At 39.1% G+C, this 19,720-nt stretch overlaps 1 protein-coding gene across 12 annotated transcripts in view; it reads left to right on the forward strand.

Moving 5' to 3' along the window:
* The first annotated feature begins 1,706 nt into the window (after positions 1–1,706).
* auts2a (activator of transcription and developmental regulator AUTS2 a) overlaps positions 1,707–19,720 on the forward strand; it is a 319,096-nt gene continuing 301,082 nt past the window's right edge. For 9 of the 12 annotated variants that reach the window (XM_069184558.1, XM_069184559.1, XM_069184553.1 and 6 more), the window contains exons 1-2: positions 1,708–1,983; positions 4,524–5,279. In XM_069184558.1, the coding sequence (XP_069040659.1) occupies positions 5,010–5,279 (270 nt within the window). In that variant the 5' untranslated portion in view covers positions 1,708–1,983; positions 4,524–5,009. Of the gene's footprint in view, positions 1,984–2,020; positions 5,280–19,720 lie in introns of those variants that run through there. The other 3 variants (XM_069184560.1, XM_069184554.1, XM_069184556.1) reach the window with 3 other exon arrangements.

Below are 19,720 nucleotides of genomic sequence, written 5' to 3' on the forward strand. Positions count from 1 at the left end.
TCTGAAGGCCTGCATCCAATTTCAGCTCCGTTTGACAAGAGAAATGAGTTTTGGTGGCCTCAGGTTAGCTTCTGGTGAAAATGTATCTGCGTTGCATAACCAAAACACAACCTGACACCTGCGCTGGCGATCTCAGGGTTGGAGAGATAGCAGGAGATGCGACAGCAAGGGATACCGAACAGTCCTCCCCCCCCCACTCGTAAATGATCCAACCGATAGGGGAGCAGTGTGCCACATTACTGTAACAGGAGGCTGTGTGGACCAGCACACAGGTCTGCCTCTTCGTTGGAGGCATGAAACAAGTTCCATTCCTCCACATCCACAGTTCTGTAAGAACTCCCACTTTCCAGCGGCACTATTCAAAAGATGGGATCAATGCGCACTGTCAAAATATACACGGCAAAGGATTTATGACAAACTGGCTCTGTCATTTCAGAGCATCAGAGTGATTCCCTGCTTTCATGATACAGTAGGCATTCACCCATTTTCTAACCCCCTCTTCCACCTAAGGGTCTTGGGGGAGCCAGAGCCTATCCCAGCAAGCAATGCGTGCAAGGCAGGGTACATCCTGAGTGACGTGCCTGTCCATCGCAGGTTTTCATCCAGCTTAAGAGCTGAAATTGACAAACCCGTCTGTCCTGCTTGTCGGTTTCCTGTATGCGACTCCAATTCACACCTGCTAGCAAAACCAGGCCAATGGGAGGATAAATGAGCATTTTAGGATAGTTATCAGTTAATTGTGAAGAAATCGATAAGCTATTGGATGTTACATCCTTATCCAGAGAAATATGAATATCAGTTTTGCAGATTAAATGTATACAGTATAACATGATTGAAAAAAGATCAGCATGTGCTGTGCTTTAATTGATTGTTCTAGAACTTCACCTGTCATTTTTTCTTTTGGGAAATATTGCATTTAATGACTTTTAATAAAGGAAAAAATTGACATTCTAAAGGTGGAAAGAAGGTGTCTCTTTCAAAGCAGAAATAGCAGGGAATCTTCAGCAGAGGCTTAGGGGAAGAGTGCAATTTGTGAAAAACGGTTCCAGTCGAAATTAGGCACGGGTAGACAGATTTAATTAGTTCGACTTCTTTAAATAAATATATTTATATAAATAAGGTATTTGGCCATTTATGAGTAATAGATGATGAAGTAGGATAAATTTAGAAAATTAAGGACTAAAGAGGGGAGATTGATACAAACATTTCTGATCTTGAAAGCAAGAGGTAAAATAAAGAATTAAATATTAGCTTAAACGCTCACCAAAAATAAAGTTAGAAATACTTAGGCAATGGTTACTTTGCATTCTCTTAATTTCTGTTTATTGTTGTTCCAAAATAAATATATATAGATACACTAGATAGTTGAGTAAACACACCCGTAAGATCCCCAAAGCATTATTTCCCTTATTACAAAATAAAGCAAACTAATTCGTCCAAGAAAAGTTATCACATAGAGCAAATGTATGCAGCAACAGTTTTGCCAAGTAGCAAACATTTTGCGCCATCGGTATAATTAATTATAATATAGCGATTAAAGTAAAAGAACATCAAACGCCCGACAAATTAACCTTCATACCCACGGGCTTCAGACGCTGACTTCTCTAGGCAGCACTATTTGTGCTGAGGAAGCTCATAGCCCTGTGAAGCGGCACTGCGGCATAGCTGTATCAATGCGCCTGGTCTTTACTCTGGGATTGTGAAGCAGGGACTGGGAGAGAAGAGCGCCTTAGCTTCCTTGCAGGATATATTTGTTTGTTGAATTTTTTTTCTTTTTTCTTTTCTATTTTTTTTTAAAAAGCATTCCTTTCCGAATGTGTGCGACTTGGCCGGAATTTTTTCCACTTGCAAGGGTTTGCATTTCTCCGTTTTGCATGACGTGTCTTGGAGGAAAAAAAAGCCCTGCTTTGTGTGTTTGTGGAAATAAAGCGAGCTGGAATAGGAGGCGGGTGCCAGTTGCTGTTGTGGGCTGGACTGGCCACGGTGCGTGAGGTTTACTGACAGAGAGGCAGACAAAAAGGACTGAACACTCAGAGAGAGGGAGAGACAGAGAGAGGGAGTGGGAGAGCAAGACGGAGGGGAAGAAAGAAGGGCGAAGGGGGAAAAAAAGATTTGCCAGAGTGATTGTGCTTGTGTGGTATCAGGGAGGCATATTCGGATAGGGGCATCAGGTTCAAAGAGGTGACTCTTGGGGACAGACATTGGACATAGGAAAGCGGGGTGTTGTATGGCAGGCTAAACTCATTTGGAGCAGACACGGGCGAGAGCAGAGATTAATAGGTTCTGAAAGGGGTAATAAAATGCATATGGTAGCTAAAAGTGCCCAGTCTGCAAGCGCATGCAGTAGGTGCAGGTTTATAATATTTGCTCCGGGAAAAAAAAATGTTTACTTTTAATTGGCAGCGGGTCTTCGCCTTGCGTAGCAATGGGTATGGTGTAAAGTTTGAAGAGACCGTTTAAGGTTGTGACATATGCAGTACTGTGTCAGAAATCTTAAGGGGCGCTTTGAAAAGGTGCTACCCTCTTCCTGGAGACCCCCTGGCAATGAAGGGCAAGCCTCATGCTTTCTTTTTGACCTTCCTTCTTATGTGAAGAATGACGAGCGTGACGTGAGGAAAAAAAAAGTCTTTTCGGTGCAGGACGTGGGGAAGTCCGCAGAAACTGCGAATGAGAGAAGTTTTCTGTGAATGAACCAGTCGTGAAATGAAATACCAGAATGCATTCTGATAACACGAAGGAATGTAAATATAACCAACTGAGGAAGCCTGATATCATAAATAAATAATAACACTTGTTAGACTGGTTACATTTAAAGAAACTGACCTGGAGAGATACAAGGTTGTTTGTATTATAATGTAGAGTTGAATTTAAGTCTTACCTATCACAATGTAAAAAGTAGCAGTATAGTTAAAAAAAACATTCTGTAACTGCAGTATGTTTCCTTTTTATTTTATTTTTAAAAGAGGGATTTAGTGCTTGAGCTGGTACATCTGAGAGAAGATCACTGCAAGACGAAAACCTTTGAAAAATGTCACGGAAAGGAATAAGAACACCTAGTGAATGTGTTTGCCAAGGCTCTTGCATTGGATTTTGCTACTGTCCACCTGCAAAGATATTGGAAGATTTCTTTCTTGGCGCAAAGTGCTCACAGTTTGTGCTGAGTGCATTAGAACTGCCCGGGGCACACATGGGGAGTGTGGTGACAAAGCTGTGTTCAGGGGTCTCTTGTGGATTCCAGTATGGAAAATAAAATAACCATAGAGTGGAAGAACATCATGTGGACATTCTGACCAAAATGATACCACGGACCGCTTCCATAAAAGGACAGTAGTGGACGGTACTCTAGAACTGACCCATTAGCTACTGCAGACTTGAGGATTTGAAGAGGTGGAAGGGATGTCAACCAAAAGAATAGTGTAAATGTTCAATTCCAGCTGTGGCACCAGGAATTTGTAAATGAATAATCTGGGACTGATCTGTTTTGAAATATGCAATGTAGTCCATCAGGGAAAAATGTGTTTTTTTTTCCCTTTTCTTGATGCATCGTGTGTTTTGTAGATTTGTAGAATGGTTAAGTCTCGGGAAAGAAAACTTTACCATCTTTATGAATTGTACAATTTATTAGCATTATATGCTCTGTATTGACACATTTTTGTCACTGTGGAGAGTGGTAAATTGTTTTTTAAGCATCTAATTTAAAGTTACCTTGAGGACCAGACATGATTTGTAATTAAGCAACTTAAAATATCCAGTGAAAATATAAGACCAGTTTCTTGTAATCTTTCAGGGATTACAGAAAAGAGTATTTGAGTATACTTAGGCGTTTGGGCTAATATTGATGTAGTACAAATGTTTAAAAATGAATTCTGTGTGTGTAGACGTCTTTTATAGTGGATAGGATGAAGGTTTCAGAAAGTGGGTCACTTCCTTAGTCACTCGTTTGAGGGACAGGTTGCTCTCTCAGGACTATTTAAAGGTACAGACAAGACAAGGCTAATAGACTTTACATTTAAAGACAGGGATGTGACAAAAATGTCACCAGGTTGGTTTATCAGATACTGACAAGCAGGTAGGTGTAGAAAGGGACAAAGCGTCTGTTGGGGGAAAAAGTTGGGTGTGAATGGTAAAAATGTTGGAAGTACTGTATGTGGTTGGAGAGTGTGAGAAGAAAAGAGACTTGGAAGTCCTTTAAAGTTACAAAACTGTCTTGAAACATTTGAAAAGAATACATTAAGAAGTGGGGTAAAAATGCTGTGTAAAATTGTGCAGAAGGAACTCTTTGAAAATGTAATGAGTGCTGCAAAGGGGATAATGATTATGCATTATAAAAGGGATAAAAAGTTAGTTGTAGAATTTAAGACTGCTGTAATGAAACATTAACTCGTGATTAAAATTGATAATTACTTTGGTACAACATTCTGTAAGGACAGGCAAAAAAGCCAGGGGGATTGTAATAGATTCTTCAGTTGTTAACTGGAGAACATGTTCCAAATGTATGCTTTTTATTTTGTTTTTATTTCTAGGAAGGAGCAGTCTACACTTAAGAAGTGTGGATTCTGTGAGGGCCACTATGCATCTTTACCGTCACCACACCTTGATGGAAAATACCCAGTGACGGGCGGCATCTCATTGCAATTAAATACATGTGTTGTTGGAGCTGAGATCTTTCTTGATTGTGTCCGACAGCTTCCACTGGAAAGTTATAACTCATTGTTTCCGAACTGGCTGGATGTTGCTTGTCAACCTCACAAATGGATTCTGTCGTGAATCTTCCACTTTGAGACGTTCTTGAGGAGAGACTCCTGCTTTGGCTTCTGTTGGCTTTTCTGATGGTCGTCTGCTTCCTTGGGGATTTTCTTTGTAGCAGCTAACAGTGTCCAGCAGCTCCTTTGGCTGTGTTACAGGAGTGACCCTTCCGAGTGTTGTCTGTTGGAATTGGAGCTGCTTAGGCGCTTGACAGAGTTGAAGCCAGCCGGGGGGGGGACGTCTTTGTGGTCCTCATCTGGGCAATGGATGGCCCACGGGCTTGTGGGCTCCGGAAAAAGAGGAGGTCGAGGTCAGAAAGGGACAGGGAAAGGAGGTCTAAAGGAATAAGGAACAACCATGTCAGGGCCGCTGTCCCACACTCTTCTTCCGAATCCGAGAGGGAGGCAGGAAGGAACCCTTCGTCGTCGCGTCCCAGGCCTCCAAGAAGGAAAAGAAAAGAGTCTTCCTCAGCTGAGGAAGACATCATAGATGGGTTTTCTATAGCCAGCTTTGTTACCCTGGAGGCTTTAGAGGTAAGACTACATGGCTGTTATTAATAACGCTTTTTTGGAATTTGAATGCAGTGAGCCATTATATATACCTCTTATTGTTGAATTAAGAGTCATAGTTGCAGATTTTTATCCTTCAGAGCAGCAGTATATCAGTTAGTTGACAGTTTTGGATTGGAGAGCAAAATTCTGTCGTCTTTTCCTAATGAGACACTACTTCAATAAACTTATTGGCATTACACTCGTCGCCTGGCATTTATCCACATGTATTGTCCACCTGGCGTGTGCTACAGGCCAATGAATGTTGAGACAAAAAGCAGATTTCAGTAAGTTATTTTTTTCAATGGGGTGATTAGTGTGATTCTGATAATTACAGTCATAATGTTAGATTTACATTTCTTGTTGGAGATGAATTAAAACAAGTATGCTGAACTGATACAGTATCTCCATAGAGCACAACACAGAAATATTATTCTGACCGTTGCGATCAGAGCTTAATAAAAACTTTCTTTACTCTGTGCTTTTATGGCTTTTATCAAAATGTTAGTTTTTTTTATCAGTTTTCTAGCTGTCATGCTATGTAAACATTGGGTAATTGTAAATGTGGCGCTCATATTTTTTTATTACCCTCATTTTCTCTTTATCCTGTTGTTCACAAACTGTGTGAACGGTCCATATCAGCTCTGATACAGTTTAATTCATAGCGGTCGTAAAACTATTGACAGCTACTGTTGGCAGCATGCAGTGACAGCCTTCCTAGTCTGGGAACTGGAGCAATATCCCATTACAGTAATGTTGTATAAAGTGAATGTTTGGACACTGGTTGTTGACCTGCATGAAAACAGGGCCCGACTTGTCTTTACCAGCTGAAACAAACCATTTAAAACCTAATTATATTAGAATTATGTCAGATAGGAACACTGTGACCTAAATGTTCAGATGACAGCGCTGCATTCCATAAGCTCAAGTGTTGTTGGTGTGATTCAGATCGCTCGATAAATGGTGCTCTAGGGTATTGATCCACAGAGTAGCAATCGAGAACTAAATATTCAGATCATTCATAAAATTAGCACAACTACAGCGCTTGCGATTTAGCCTGCAGATGCAATCATCAAAATAATCCCATGGTTTTTCTGTTTTTCTTTTGATATTAAAGTGTTTGGTTGATTCTCAGCAACATTTATTTACAGTAAGAAACAGAATTCTGATGAAACTGCGTTTTCCCAAAACAGCGTGAATCTGTTGTCATTTGTTTTTTAAATTGTCGGGCAATGAAAGATGTGATCATAGTGTAATGTGGTCTTGGAAGTCTCTGAAGTTTATTTTTCTTTATCTGACCAGGATATTGCTAAGGATCTAAATATATGACATATTTCTGTTTAAGTCTTGACTATAGTTACAGTACACTGTGTTTTTCGAGGTCTGGCATTGTTCATCATATTTAATAGGAAAGATCATTCTTAATCATGTATTACGGTGGAGATATAGAAAAAAACGCACAGCCATGTTTTTGAAGCTGATACCCATGCCTTTTTTCAAGAAATAGCCGGATGAATCCACAGATCAATTAGTTACTAATTAAGAAACGGGCTAGATGGGATGCCATTCTCTCATTTGTAAACTTTGTTTTTATGCATTTAAATTGCAGCAGTATGCTGATCCAGGTGTTTATAAACACCTTGGTAAATATTTTGTCCAACAGTGAAGAAATTTATTATTCACAAGGATGTTGGGTGTTTATATTCACAAGATAGGGTTATGTGATGAAACTGTCTGTGTTACTGGATTTCTTTAACTGATTTTTTTTACAGCTGTATATGTGCCACAGAGCAATGTTTTCAGACTCTTGACGGTTTCGATCTGAGAGGGAATTTCTGTCTCAAGTCATTGCTGAATTCAAAGGTGTTCCTGTTCAGTGCATTGAAATCAAAACGTTCCACTTCCAGAGTTGCAGACATTCTTTACAAGTGAACAATCACGAGCAGAGGGTTTATTAAACGCTGATATTTGGAAGCAGAAGGGCTGAGTAGCAGTGAATTATATTCCTCTACAAAATGACAAAATTATTGAGCCTCAGCTGTGTTAAAACTGTGATCCCAGAATACTGCACTAAATAACAGCCTGGGCAATCTTCACTTTTCAATTCAATAACACTTAATACAATGGCTGTCAAGGTTTTAAAAACACATTACTTTCAAGTAGTCTAACATCTAAACTCTACAGTAATTCCCATATGTGTTTGTTTTACGTTTTTTTCATTTCTATCTTAAAACTCATTTGGATGAAACCTATACATTCCATCAAAATCAATTCAGGTTCAAGTAGCACAGCTTTTTGTTCTGCCTTGTTCTTAATTTTTTTAATTCAGACATAGCACCACCCTGCAGACTCTTTTTGCACTTCTCCCTGCTTTGCAGGTGTTGTAGAGAAGTGTAATACTATAAATGTTTTAGCTATGGACAGATATATAGCTTCTTTTTGTGTGGTACCAAAAGAGGAGACAATCCTTATTTCTGAAGTACCAGGATGCATATTCAGTGATAATTCAGCAGACAATAAAGTTGAACTGTTGTGCTTCTGCATATAAGGCAGAAGTACTTCTGCCTTATATTGTTACTCCTCTGCTACTTGTCACTAAAACCTGGAAAAAGTACATTTGGTTTTCTCATTAGGACACAATTCCTCTTCCAGGACCAATTGTGTTGTAAGATATTTAACTAATTAAGCTATTAAGAAAAATCTCTCCTTCACAGCAGTTTTGGATGATACCATGTTTATATCAAGATATATTCTTTTATATCTTGAATTCTTGGTTATGTAAATTACCTTTGTCATGCGGAATGACTTTTATGTGGTTATTAGAACCTTTGTCATTTAGCTTTTGCACACAGAACAGTTTCATAACTATTTGGTGATTGAAAGTAGGGAAAAGATTGATTACATTATACACAGGGCAGAAATTGTGGAGCTGAAGCTATTGATTGTGTACCTTGTTTTAAACTGTAAAATGGCTGTCTATATAAAAATTCAGTTTGAAGAAGAATCGCTTCATGAGATTTCTTGCTAATCGTATTCAAAGTCTTATCTTGATGCACATTTTCTGTTCAGGCTAGGTGTTTATTAAAGTCGTCTGCCAGATATGTAAATGTAGACTTTGACAAATCTATTTTTTGGCCGGCAATTAATTCATTTATTTCTTCATTTGGATTTGTTTCGGGCCCTGGCAGCAATGGAAGATATGAATTTAGCTGCCTTTCCATCTGTCACAAAATGATATATTATATACATTAATATGATAAATCAGGCTGGTGACTGACAAATCAAATTTGACATTCTGTCATAGCTGTAGGTATTTAATGACATAATAAGATAATCCAGTACTGGGATTTGAATAAGTTTCCTGCAGCTTTATTAAACAATATCTATGTTAATACCTTGATTGAAGGGCTAAGTTGAGTAAGAATGACACCTTTTGTCATTGTACTAAAAGGCACTGGGCTTATAAAGTTACAGTGGTACTGCATTAGGTTGGCCTAACTTTTTCCAGTTTTTTCCATTGTGATTAAACCGATTTTTTTGCACAAGTTGTTTTCTTATATATATAGAATGCAATCAAAGAAGACCAGGAATTGTGACACCTGTTTTTAATACAATACTGTCTGAGAATTTTATATGTTATAATGGTGACTCATGACTTAAAAAAATAGTGGTTAATTCTTTTCAGTTTTTAACAGTTTTCTGTTCCCAACCATTGTATTGGGTTTTCCATGTTGCCTGATTTAAAAGAAAAAAGGTCTATTTAAGTTTAAATTTGATTTTTTTTAATTAAAGCGAGATGAGATCAGAGGAAGTCTCTTGAAAAAGCCTTCTGTACAGTACCGATACACATTAATCTTCGCTGGTGTTCTGTAATTAGTGAATATGTGAACATGAGTGCAATGCTCATATTCTTTCCCAGAAAACCAACAGTTTCTTGAGAAAAAAACAATGAACTACTTTGTCACTGAAATATACAGTGTTCTCACACTCACATACTGTGTATACAGTGCTATCTTAGATGAAGATCTATTGGATTTGTAATAAGGTTTGAAAAAGCAATGTCAAAAAGAGCTCAGATGTAAAATAGGTATACTGTTACTGAAGGCAGGATCCTTCTGTCAAAAGCAGATTCAAGGGAAATACTGCAAGCAGATTTTTTTTATATTAAAAGGGTTTATTACACCTAGCCTGCGAAAAACCAATGTAAGAATACTAGAGTGCACCTGAGAACAGGCATTTCAAAATAAAGAATGTGTTGTGTTTAACTGATGAATAACCACTTAATAATGTCTTTTTGGAATTTGCATTTCAGTATGCTTCAAAATAGTTAAGCACAGGTGCTGTGAAAGTGAAACTCTGTTTTTGTCTCTTTTCCAAAAGGAATTTCTGTTTTCGATTAGTTAATTTCACTATACTTTGTTCTTCTCATTTAAACACAGATTGCTACAGTTGCAAATACGGTACTAATGCACTCCAATTGAGTTATCCTAATTCTTTAGAGGTGTCCGTGTGACTGGAAAATGTACTGTATGCTGAAAAACAATTAAGTATGAGGGTTGTATTTTAATGTAGAATTACAACAACAACAAAAATTTATGTTAATGCATCAGTGGCAAATGGGAAGAGAGACTGGATTAATGGTTTTGCCGTAGCTTGTAAAACTTAAGTCTCGCAGACATTTGTTAATGCAGTGTTCTTGTATTAAAAGATATAGTGCTGAACCCAGCCACTGTATTAGCACAGAGGCAGATTACATTTTTATTTACATATAATTGGTTTGCCTAAGAAGGTTTACAATAAAACATTTTATTAGGTCTTGAATGTCACGTATCTTGTGGGTTCCAGCTATTTTTCATTGCTTCAGTCTGTCTTCTCTGGGTCTCTCTGAATGGGGAAAAGACAAATGTTTGCAGAGGCTGATTTGGAAATGGCATCCCTGAAATACAGCCTTGTACGAGTCTCAGCAAAATGGTTACTGCAGCACATAATTGCCCTCACAATGATGTGTTTTGTCATATTATTTCCTACTTCAAGGAGGCACTCCTGTAGCCCACTGACAGAAATGGTGGTATTTGAAAACATATGGACATGCAACGGCATTAAGCAGGCTGCAGGCAGGGGATTAGCACAATGGCCTCCTGAGCAGGGCTCCGTGCTGGTGCGTAAGGCACTCCTCTCCTAGTGACACTATTGAGTGGGGGCTCTCTTCTCAATATTAGCACCATTCTTTATTGTGCAGGGGCAGCCTCCATTGGTACCTCTCTTTATTTTAGTCTGTGGATTGCTGCGGAAGCACGTAAAATGCTCTAATCACGTACACATCTTAGGGATGCGTCTTGCTGGGAAATGGTCAGACTGGTGATGCTGATGAAGGCTTATGTGAATTTTTCTATATATATAAACACGTATGTCGAGTACAGTTCCCTCCATATGTATTGGGGCAGTGAAATCAGAATTGCTATTTTTGCTGTATTCTCACACAATAGATGAAAAGATGAATGAGCCAGAAGTACAAAATATCAAGTTTTATTTTGGGTATTTCAGTGCTTATATGTGCATAGGTCTTTAAGTGTGCATGAGTACTGGGACAGATTAACGTAAAGTAAATTCAAGTAGTTTTTGTGTAAAACTGAGTATTTGTTTGCAGATCCTTTGCACACAATAATTGCATCAGGCCTGCCACCCACCGATGTCACCAAACTCTCTGGTCTGTTTTTTTTTTATGCTTTGCCAAGCCTTTTCTGGAGCAATTTTCTGTCTCCTTTTCAACAGGTGAGTGCATGCTCGATGGGATTTAAATTGGGACATTGACTTGGCTAGTCTAAGACTTTCCACTCGTGTCCCTTGATGAACTCCTTGGTTGCATTGCCAGTGTGTTTAAGGTCATTGTCTTGCTGCATGATGAAGTGCTGGCCAGTGAGTCTGGATGCATTTTGCCATCACTTAGGAAGGGTTTTATTTTTGTGTCATCTGTCCATAACACTTAATTCCAGAACTCTGCTGGCTCAACTACTGTATGTACTTTTTAGCAAATTGTAACCTGGCCTTTCTATTTTTGGTGCTGATGAGTGGTTTGCATCTTGCTGTGTAGCCTTTTTCAGTCTTCTGTGAGCTGTAGATTGTGTGCACTGTAGAGCTTGGTTGGCGATTTCAGCGACACTTGTTTCAGAGTTTGTCTTTGCAGCCCTGATAATTTTTCTGTCGTCAACTGCGTTTTTTTTCTTCGGCTGACCTGGCCGTTGTCAATTGCTAAGTACACCAGGGCTTTCTTTCTTTTTCGAGATATTCCAATTTGATGATTTTGCTTTGCCCAGTTTCTGCTATGCTTCTGATTGAATTCTATTTTTCTTTCACCATCACAATTGCTTGCTTTTCTTTCACAGACACTACTTTATTCTTTGTGTTGGTTTAGGCCTGCTGACTCCAAAGGGAAGGCAAAGGCTAAATCCAAGCCTACACTTCACAGTTCTTCTCTGTGTGCACAATCAATGCAACAGGAACCACCTGAGCAACGCGGAACACCTGGCAACCAATTGTCCCAATGCTCATCTGAAATGAGGGAATTGAACAGAAAAATGCCCTTACTCTAAAAAGATACAACATCTGCACACAAAAATACCCAGAAATAAAAGGTGACATTGTGTACTTTTGCTTCATATTAATCTTTTCATCTAAAATCTGAATTACTTGAGTGTACAGCAAAAATACTAATTTCTTACTTCACCATTCCAATAATAATGGTGGGCACTGCATATCCTGACTCTATATCCAAACATTTGGGTGAAACATTTTAGGGACATTTATTGTATTATGGGCAAAAATAAAGGAAGTCTATATTTAGGTGAAAATTTCTTCTCAGGTGACCTCTAACTCCATTGATTGAATTAGCATTTTCTACAAGCACTTCGATAAAGACATCACTTTGTTGGGCTAGATTCCTTGCTTACTTGATTGATTACCGTTTGTTTTGTTCTTCATGTTTCAGTAGTCTAACTCCACACAGCCGTATTTTTAATCTGGTATATTCACACAAAATTCATTGAGGTTTTGTGGGCTTGCACTTGGTTCGTAACTGAGAGTGGTCTGTTTTTAAAGCACTGAGGAGCGAAGTTCATCTTTTGTTGATGCCTGTGGCGCGGCTGAAATGCTAATAATACAGGGCATGTAAGCTTGTAAAATAAAGTAACTTCATCTGTGCAGCAGCAGTCTGCCACCTTAATAAAAATGGGGAATAGCACCTTGAGTGTCTCTAGAATTTTGGCAGTACAGGTCTGAAAACGTTTGCGGAGGAAAAGCTTGGAGCCTGCCTGTTTGCAACGGGATAGGTTATTTAAGAAGGAAAGGAAAGTTGGGTATTTAAAAGATTATCGCTCCTGTTTTATGCTCCTACTTTTTCTAATGCAGATTTGAGTGTGATGTATGAGAAGCTCTTACTTGCAAGATAATCTTTGGATGTCTGGATTGCATGGCTTGTCTTCAATAGAGATGTTTTTTTTTTCTTTTTCTACTGTATTTGGCCTCCAAACATGAAAAACAATATACAGTACGTAGTGTAGTGAACGTATCGGATTCCCGAGTTTCTTGCCGTGCATTGCTTTAATGTCAGCTAATCTTTTAAGGGTGATGGACTGTCATGCATCATTTTTGTTGTTCCATTTCTTTAAAATATCCAGTTTAACAGTGGAGAGGGGCATTGTTAAAGCAATTTAAACTGTCTGAATGTTTTTTCAAACGCTGCTATTCATATGTGAATTCTCCATTCGGGAATGTCTGAACGTGGTCCTGTTCTAAATGCAAAACTCAAGATCACAAGAGCATTTTTTATCCTCAGACAATCCTGCCTGGTGTTTTCATGGTATTTCTATTTCCTCATGCTATGCTCATCCTCGCATCACATGTAGAATTAAAAAATAGATTATTTAAATGCAATATTGTGTCACTGCAACACTGGCTGACGTGGCCTTTAAATAAGATGAACAGTTTAAATTGGTTTCACTGGGATCATGCAGGCTTTATATTTCAAACTTGTTCCAGATCTTGCTTTGCTTCCCAGCACTGACAGTTGTGCTAGATGGGAGTTGCATTAATATTTATCGTGCTGAACCACAACAAGAACAGGACAAATCCCATATTGTGTAGGATGCACATCTTGCTGGCCTCTTTGAGGGGTTTGAATGCCACAGGCACTAAACAAATGTTCAGATTTGCTGTTCTATCAACATGTGGTAAACAGCTGATGAAAGGGTAATTCTGGCACATTAAACTGTGTGCTTGATTCCAGTACAGGTCAGGCCCCTGCACAGCAGTTCTACAGTAATGTGATTAGGAGGAGAACTGAATTAGGTAACAAGGTCACAGTGCTGCACTGCGTTGCTATAAATGAGTAAATAGAAAGGACTTGAGTGCATCTCAGCAGTCCTGATGCGGGGGGTTACATTTACAGGGAGCAAAAGCAATTAATTTGGATTTAGACATTGTCTTGTGCATTTCTGTATGACTTGATGTATACTCTTGTCAGTTTGTCATATAGGAGTTTGCTTAATCAGTGCAGCGTGCAACTCCGACTGTGCAAAAGTAGAAGAAACAGCAGTAACATTTTTTAAATAGCAGTGAGGGAATAAATTGTTTCCATATGTGATATCTTTAGACAAAAGCAATATTTCAACCCCCCCACCACCACCACCTCCACCTCCACCACAACCAGCACCACAGCTCTTCTTTCCATGTAATGAAATGTAGATGGGGAATAGTACATTGTTTGAGTATGATGCAATTGATCATTTAAGTTAAGTGGTGAGCCTATGACTCTTTGCAGTGATTTTTTTTTTAATACAAATGCTGTTAAAACCTAAGAATGCCATGCTGGAGTGATTATTAAAGTGTAGTAACAAGAACAGATGCCTTATTTTGCAGTGGAGAAAAAAAACAACAACTTTAGGTTGAGTAGGCTTCCACAAGAGAGGGAAAGGTGAGCCACAAACTTACTGTAGAGATTTGATCCTAAAGTACAAAGGAGGGTATGGGTATGATGTAAAATTAAATTAAATGTGTGTGGTGTTATATGATAATGTTGGAAATTTGTGTTTGTTTAGTAGAATACAAGATAGTATTTGACTCAGGTAATCTGGGATAAGTAAGGGCGGGACTGATAAGTAAGGAGGTCACAAATGACTAATAAGCTTTCTTCTCTAGTAGACTATTTTTTTCTTTGTCTTCTCCTTAATAGTTTGTTTTCCAGAAAATCATATTTTACTGTACCCCTGCATGCTAACTTCTGTCCTACACTTCCATGCTGCACACAGTTCAAAGGGAAAGTCATTATATTTAATTATCTTTATTTTTCAGACTCAACTCTCGCGCTTTTGCCCAAAAGCATCTTCTCTACTGAACTGACTCTATTCTATCAGTAGCCCAGATTGAACCTCTGTTAAAAAGACCGAGATGTAAAGATACTAAAATCAAAGCTAGAGCCTCTTTGTTTTACTGATTTTTTTAGAAATTAATAAAAATTACTCCAGCTATTAATTAATTACTGCAGATATCCATGATATTTAGACATCCTCTTGTAGCATGAGCTGTTTTAAATTCTCTTTAAAATGCATGTAAACGAACTTCTCTCTTGATGCCTGCTTAATGACTGTTGGTATAATAAATTGTGCAATTGCTCCTTTAAAAAATAACAAACCTTTAATTAGATACATGAAGAGGCATGCAGTCTCAAATTGCTCTTCAGGTCTACTGAACTTTGCATAATACCAATATAGTGCTATCAAAACCCCCAGGATTTAATCTCAACAGAAGATGGTAACACCTTATTGTTCAATGCTTGTCCTTAATTAATGTGATATATTGAATTTTGTTTTTAAAGTGATTTAAATAATATTTTCTTGTTTTTTATTTGTCTTGCTGTTTGTGTATCATGTTGCATGTGTTGTGTGGAGGGACTGTCAGGGTTTGTTAGCAGTTTGATTGTTTTCCATGCAAAATGGTTACTGCAGCAAGACTAGCTTTCAATCTCCTAGCAGGACTTGTCTCAGAGGAGACAGTGAGGACTGATTACTCCAGGTGTACTGCTAAGTGCGTTCTGCTAAGGGACATTCACTTTACGTGTTAGGACACAAATGCCTTCTCCTTGTATCGCCCGGTGTTCATTTGGAGAAGGGCTTTTGTGAGCTCTTGCATTTGGAGCAAATAGGAAACGAAATGCGAATCTAAGCTTGCAAACAAATCCCTTCGGCTAAAAGCAACAGGTGACAAATGAAATGAGCAGAATCCTTAGGGTTTCCCTCGGTGAGCTGTTGAGACTATGTACCATGCTAGGGCTGTGTTTTCTGTGTGAAAGCATTATGCCTGAAAACAGGTTGATACAAACTTACCAGATTGTGCTACCCCTCCAGGACACGTTGGCAATGATCAGAGTTTTAGATCAGTGTTGCAGGGAAAATGAACTGTTTAGTTTCCCATTGATGTCTTACGTTTTACACCACAGCTGTCAGTGCTGATGAGATAGTAAGCTCTCCCAGTGAACTACAGTACATGTATAGTTTATAAGATTGTTCATACTTTTCTCTAATGAAATCCCCAATTTTCATGATTAACTTATTGCACATGACTGATAACAATGAGGCTTGTGCACATTGTCATTCTATCTTAGGACAAGTTATGTGGTATTATATTTACACTCATCATTTCTTGTAATGTAGATTGGTGCTGTTTATTTTACTACTTACAAACTTCTTTCTAACTGCTATATTCACGGTGTTTAAATAATACATTAGGTACATTTTGAAAGTCTGCTAAGTGCCTTGGTTAAAGCTTAATGCAAGTGTGTTGTTTCTAATGGGACAAGATTGCTTGGCAATATGTTTTCTCAAGTAATTGAAATATTGAGACCTGCAGGTTATGGGGATGTAATTGAGGAGAGTCATGCTGGAAGAAGATTCCCCCCCCAAAGTGAGTTTGTTTTTGTGATTTGATAGTTTCACACAGATCAGAAAATGGATGAAGAAGAAATTGGATTTGTTTACCGCAGTGTAACCCTTCAAAAAGGCCAACTGGGTCCTGAAAATGTGACCCGATCGAAATACAGATCTGTTAAATGGAGAACGTGAGGGAGCCCCAGCCTGCCTAGATCATCTTCTTGATCTAATCCAGGAGGTGCGTGGCTTCTCCCCATGAATACGGGTGTGCTGAGGAGATGCTGAAGTTGGCCAAGGAGAAATGCGCTGAGAGGTTCTTCAAGGAAAGGGTGGCAAACGCATGTTAGTGCCGAGACGTAGAGGGCTGGGCTCGGCAACACCCTGGCTGTAATGACAAGAGACGCTGCCGAGTAGGAATAAGTGTAACTGATTTATAGGTAGTAGTAACCGTTCCAAAAAATGTGATTGAAACACGGAAATAAAAACACTAGCTTCTACAGAATGTCTTAAATCAAATGTTTTCAGATTGATGTACAGTACATGCCAGACAACATGGTGCCCCTGCACGATGGTGGCATCCAGGGCACGGCTTTAAAATCTGCTCTAGTTTGGAAGAGCTCTTATCCCTGTGGTTTGGCTCGTGTAAGCAGGTACTAAGCAGTTCTGGAGATTGCCACAGCACCCAGTATGTGCCTTTTGGGTGCGGTGTCCGACCAGGGGACTGTGACTTTCACCTCGGGGTGTTCCACTGTAGTCGCAGGCAGGAGCCCGACTTGGGCGACCCATTCTGTTGGAGTGAGTGCTGTAGCTACCTTGAGCGCAGTAATATCCCTCTTTTAAGGGCGGAGCGGTGGCTCTGTGGCTAAGGATCTGCGCCCGTGACTGGAAGGTTGCCAGGTTCAAATCCCGCGGCCGGCAGAGGAATCCTACTCTGTTGGGCCCCTGAGCAAGGCCCTTAACCCCAACTGCTCCAGGGGTGCCGTACAATGGCAGACCCTGCGCTCTGACCCCAAACGTCTCTCCCTGTCTGTGTGTCTGTGTCTCCATGGAGAAAAGCTGGGGTATGCAAAAAGACGAATTCCTAATGCAAGAAATTGTATAGGGCTAATAAACATTACATTATTATTAAAAACTCTCACTACCTCTTGACTTGTGCTGAAAATCTCTCAAAAGGAAAAAAAAAAGACCCTTTGCATCTTATAGTTCTAGTTCGGAGGAAGCAGCACTTAGCTGTTTTTCAAATTTGGAATTTGGAGTGATTTCGTTTATGTTGTAAAACCCTCCCGCCAGTGGTTTTTAGACTGGAAGCCCCCCCCAGAAGAAGACGCTTGTTCCCACTTGGCAGCAGCCGTGACATGTGGGCACGCCCACCCACCGGAGCCGCTCATCCTTTGTGGGTTAAATGTCAGCACGAGCTTCCAGTGGCGGGGCTTGCGGTTTGCCGACTCATGCCAGTCCTTCACCATGGCACTCTGCCAGCAGCACTGCAAGTTGGGAATCCAGGCCACGCAGCACCCAGGTTGAGCATGCTTACTGGTTTCTTGGCCTCCGTATTCATTTTGAGCTCTGTGCCTTGGGAATAATGTGAGTCTGCTTTATAAGAGTCTGGAAGAAAATGTAGCCTTTTCAAAGTTTCCTGAAAGCATTTTTACTAATTGCTGCAAGGGAGAGAGAGTATAATCCTTATTATGTAATTGTTGAGACAGCTGTATTTGAAGCATTCTTGTTGCAGTGCTTACAGGCTAGGAAGCACAGTGTCTAAATATGCACTCCGTAATTCTTAAGCATTATCTTCAGATACGGACCTTTTAATGTCAGAGGATTTAAGGCTAGACTTGGTGAGCAGCTGAAAAGAATATTGGAAAATCCTTTGTTTCTCCATAAACAGCTGAAGTGAATGGATACATTTATTTTTATCAGGCCAAGGCATTCTGGGTGAATTACACTGTACAAAAGCAAGATAATATGACAGACTGTATGATTGACACATCTTTTATTTGCCCAGAATAAAACAAGGATAACATCACTTATTGTCTTTTTTGCCTTTAATTCAAGAACTGACTTTCATCGAGATTATTCATGAAGGGAAAAAGAATGAACTCTTTTAGGTGTAATGTTAAAGAATTTTAAGATCGCTGTGAAAGATTTAAGCTTGCCGTTACTTTAGGAATGTTTTTTTTTTTAATTTTCAGGTTTAAGGAAAAAAAGTTTATTTTGCCATTGGGGGAAAAAAACCTTTATTTTTTTGTGAGAATGAGAATCAGATCTTATTTCTCGAGGAAAGTGTGTCCTTCAGAATTCCAGTAGGATGAGGTGTTGAGATGGATTTGCTTTCATTGTTAACAGCTGGAAGTCTGTGTGTATAAGTGTAGAATATGCACAAAGGCCTGGAGGGTAATCTAATAGTTATCACACAGCAAGTAGTTATTGCGGTGTAATAGTGTAGTTTCGCAATAGCTGCGTTTATTAAATTTTACATGTAGAAAATGGTTTTGTCTGATCCCTTGTGCATACATCTGCAGCGGTGTCGGTGAAGGATACGCTAAAGGCATAAGGAGGCATGTTTATGTTCTTGTAATTGAATATTTTAGCACACCAGATGCTGCAGATTTTTCTTGATAACCAGACACCTTTTCACAGGTAAACCATAAAACACAAAAGCCTGGAACAACTCTTTTTGTAGACGATAATATATCTTTTAATTGCGCCTCATAAGTAGCCAATAAACAAAGTTGTGTCCCTAGTATACAGGGGCTGTTTCAGCTTTGTCCAGTAAGCTGAAAGGTTACATTACCTTCACCTGTGAGTTAGATTGCCTCTATCATCCATTAAGATACTCACATGTGGTTTGTGGATGCCAGCAATATGTTGTCACCCACTTGCTCATTTTCTACCACATTTATTTAGTTGTTTCATGGTGAAGTGAAAATTGCTTCTCTCTTGCAATTCTCAAATGTGCATTTTTAAACTTATTTAACAATGAAAGGATTTGCTGGTAGAACATATACAGAATAACAAGGCAATTTTCTGCTTTCAGCTTTTATTGTACAGTTATGTTTTTTAAATAAAATTAACAATCTTGATTTAATGCTCTTAATTATGTGTATAGTGTATTATCAAACATTTCCCCACAAGAAATCACTCGTCCATCACGCAATGGAGTCAAGTAAAAGAGACTTCTTAGTTCTGTTCAAGCCCAACAGTGCTTGCAGACCAGCCCAGCACTTGTACAGTGGCTCTCTCTGTAGGTCTCTCTGGTATGATCAGGGTATGTACACAAACATGCTCATTCTCATTCATACAGCTGGCTCCACTCCGAGAAATTATTCTTTGAATTATGAAGTAAGTAAATTCTAGAATATGTCACAGTTGTTACTGTCAATGTGTAGCAGGCCTCTTTTGTTACTTGAGCCCATTATGGTATTTTAGCCCTTAGGGACCTTGATAACCCTGGGCTTGTCAGTGCCAGGAGGTGGGCTCTTTGGCGTAGCAGAATTCACAGTTTGA

This window comes from Lepisosteus oculatus, chromosome 26 (assembly GCF_040954835.1).
Source record: "Lepisosteus oculatus isolate fLepOcu1 chromosome 26, fLepOcu1.hap2, whole genome shotgun sequence".
Lineage (NCBI taxonomy): Eukaryota > Metazoa > Chordata > Actinopteri > Semionotiformes > Lepisosteidae > Lepisosteus > Lepisosteus oculatus.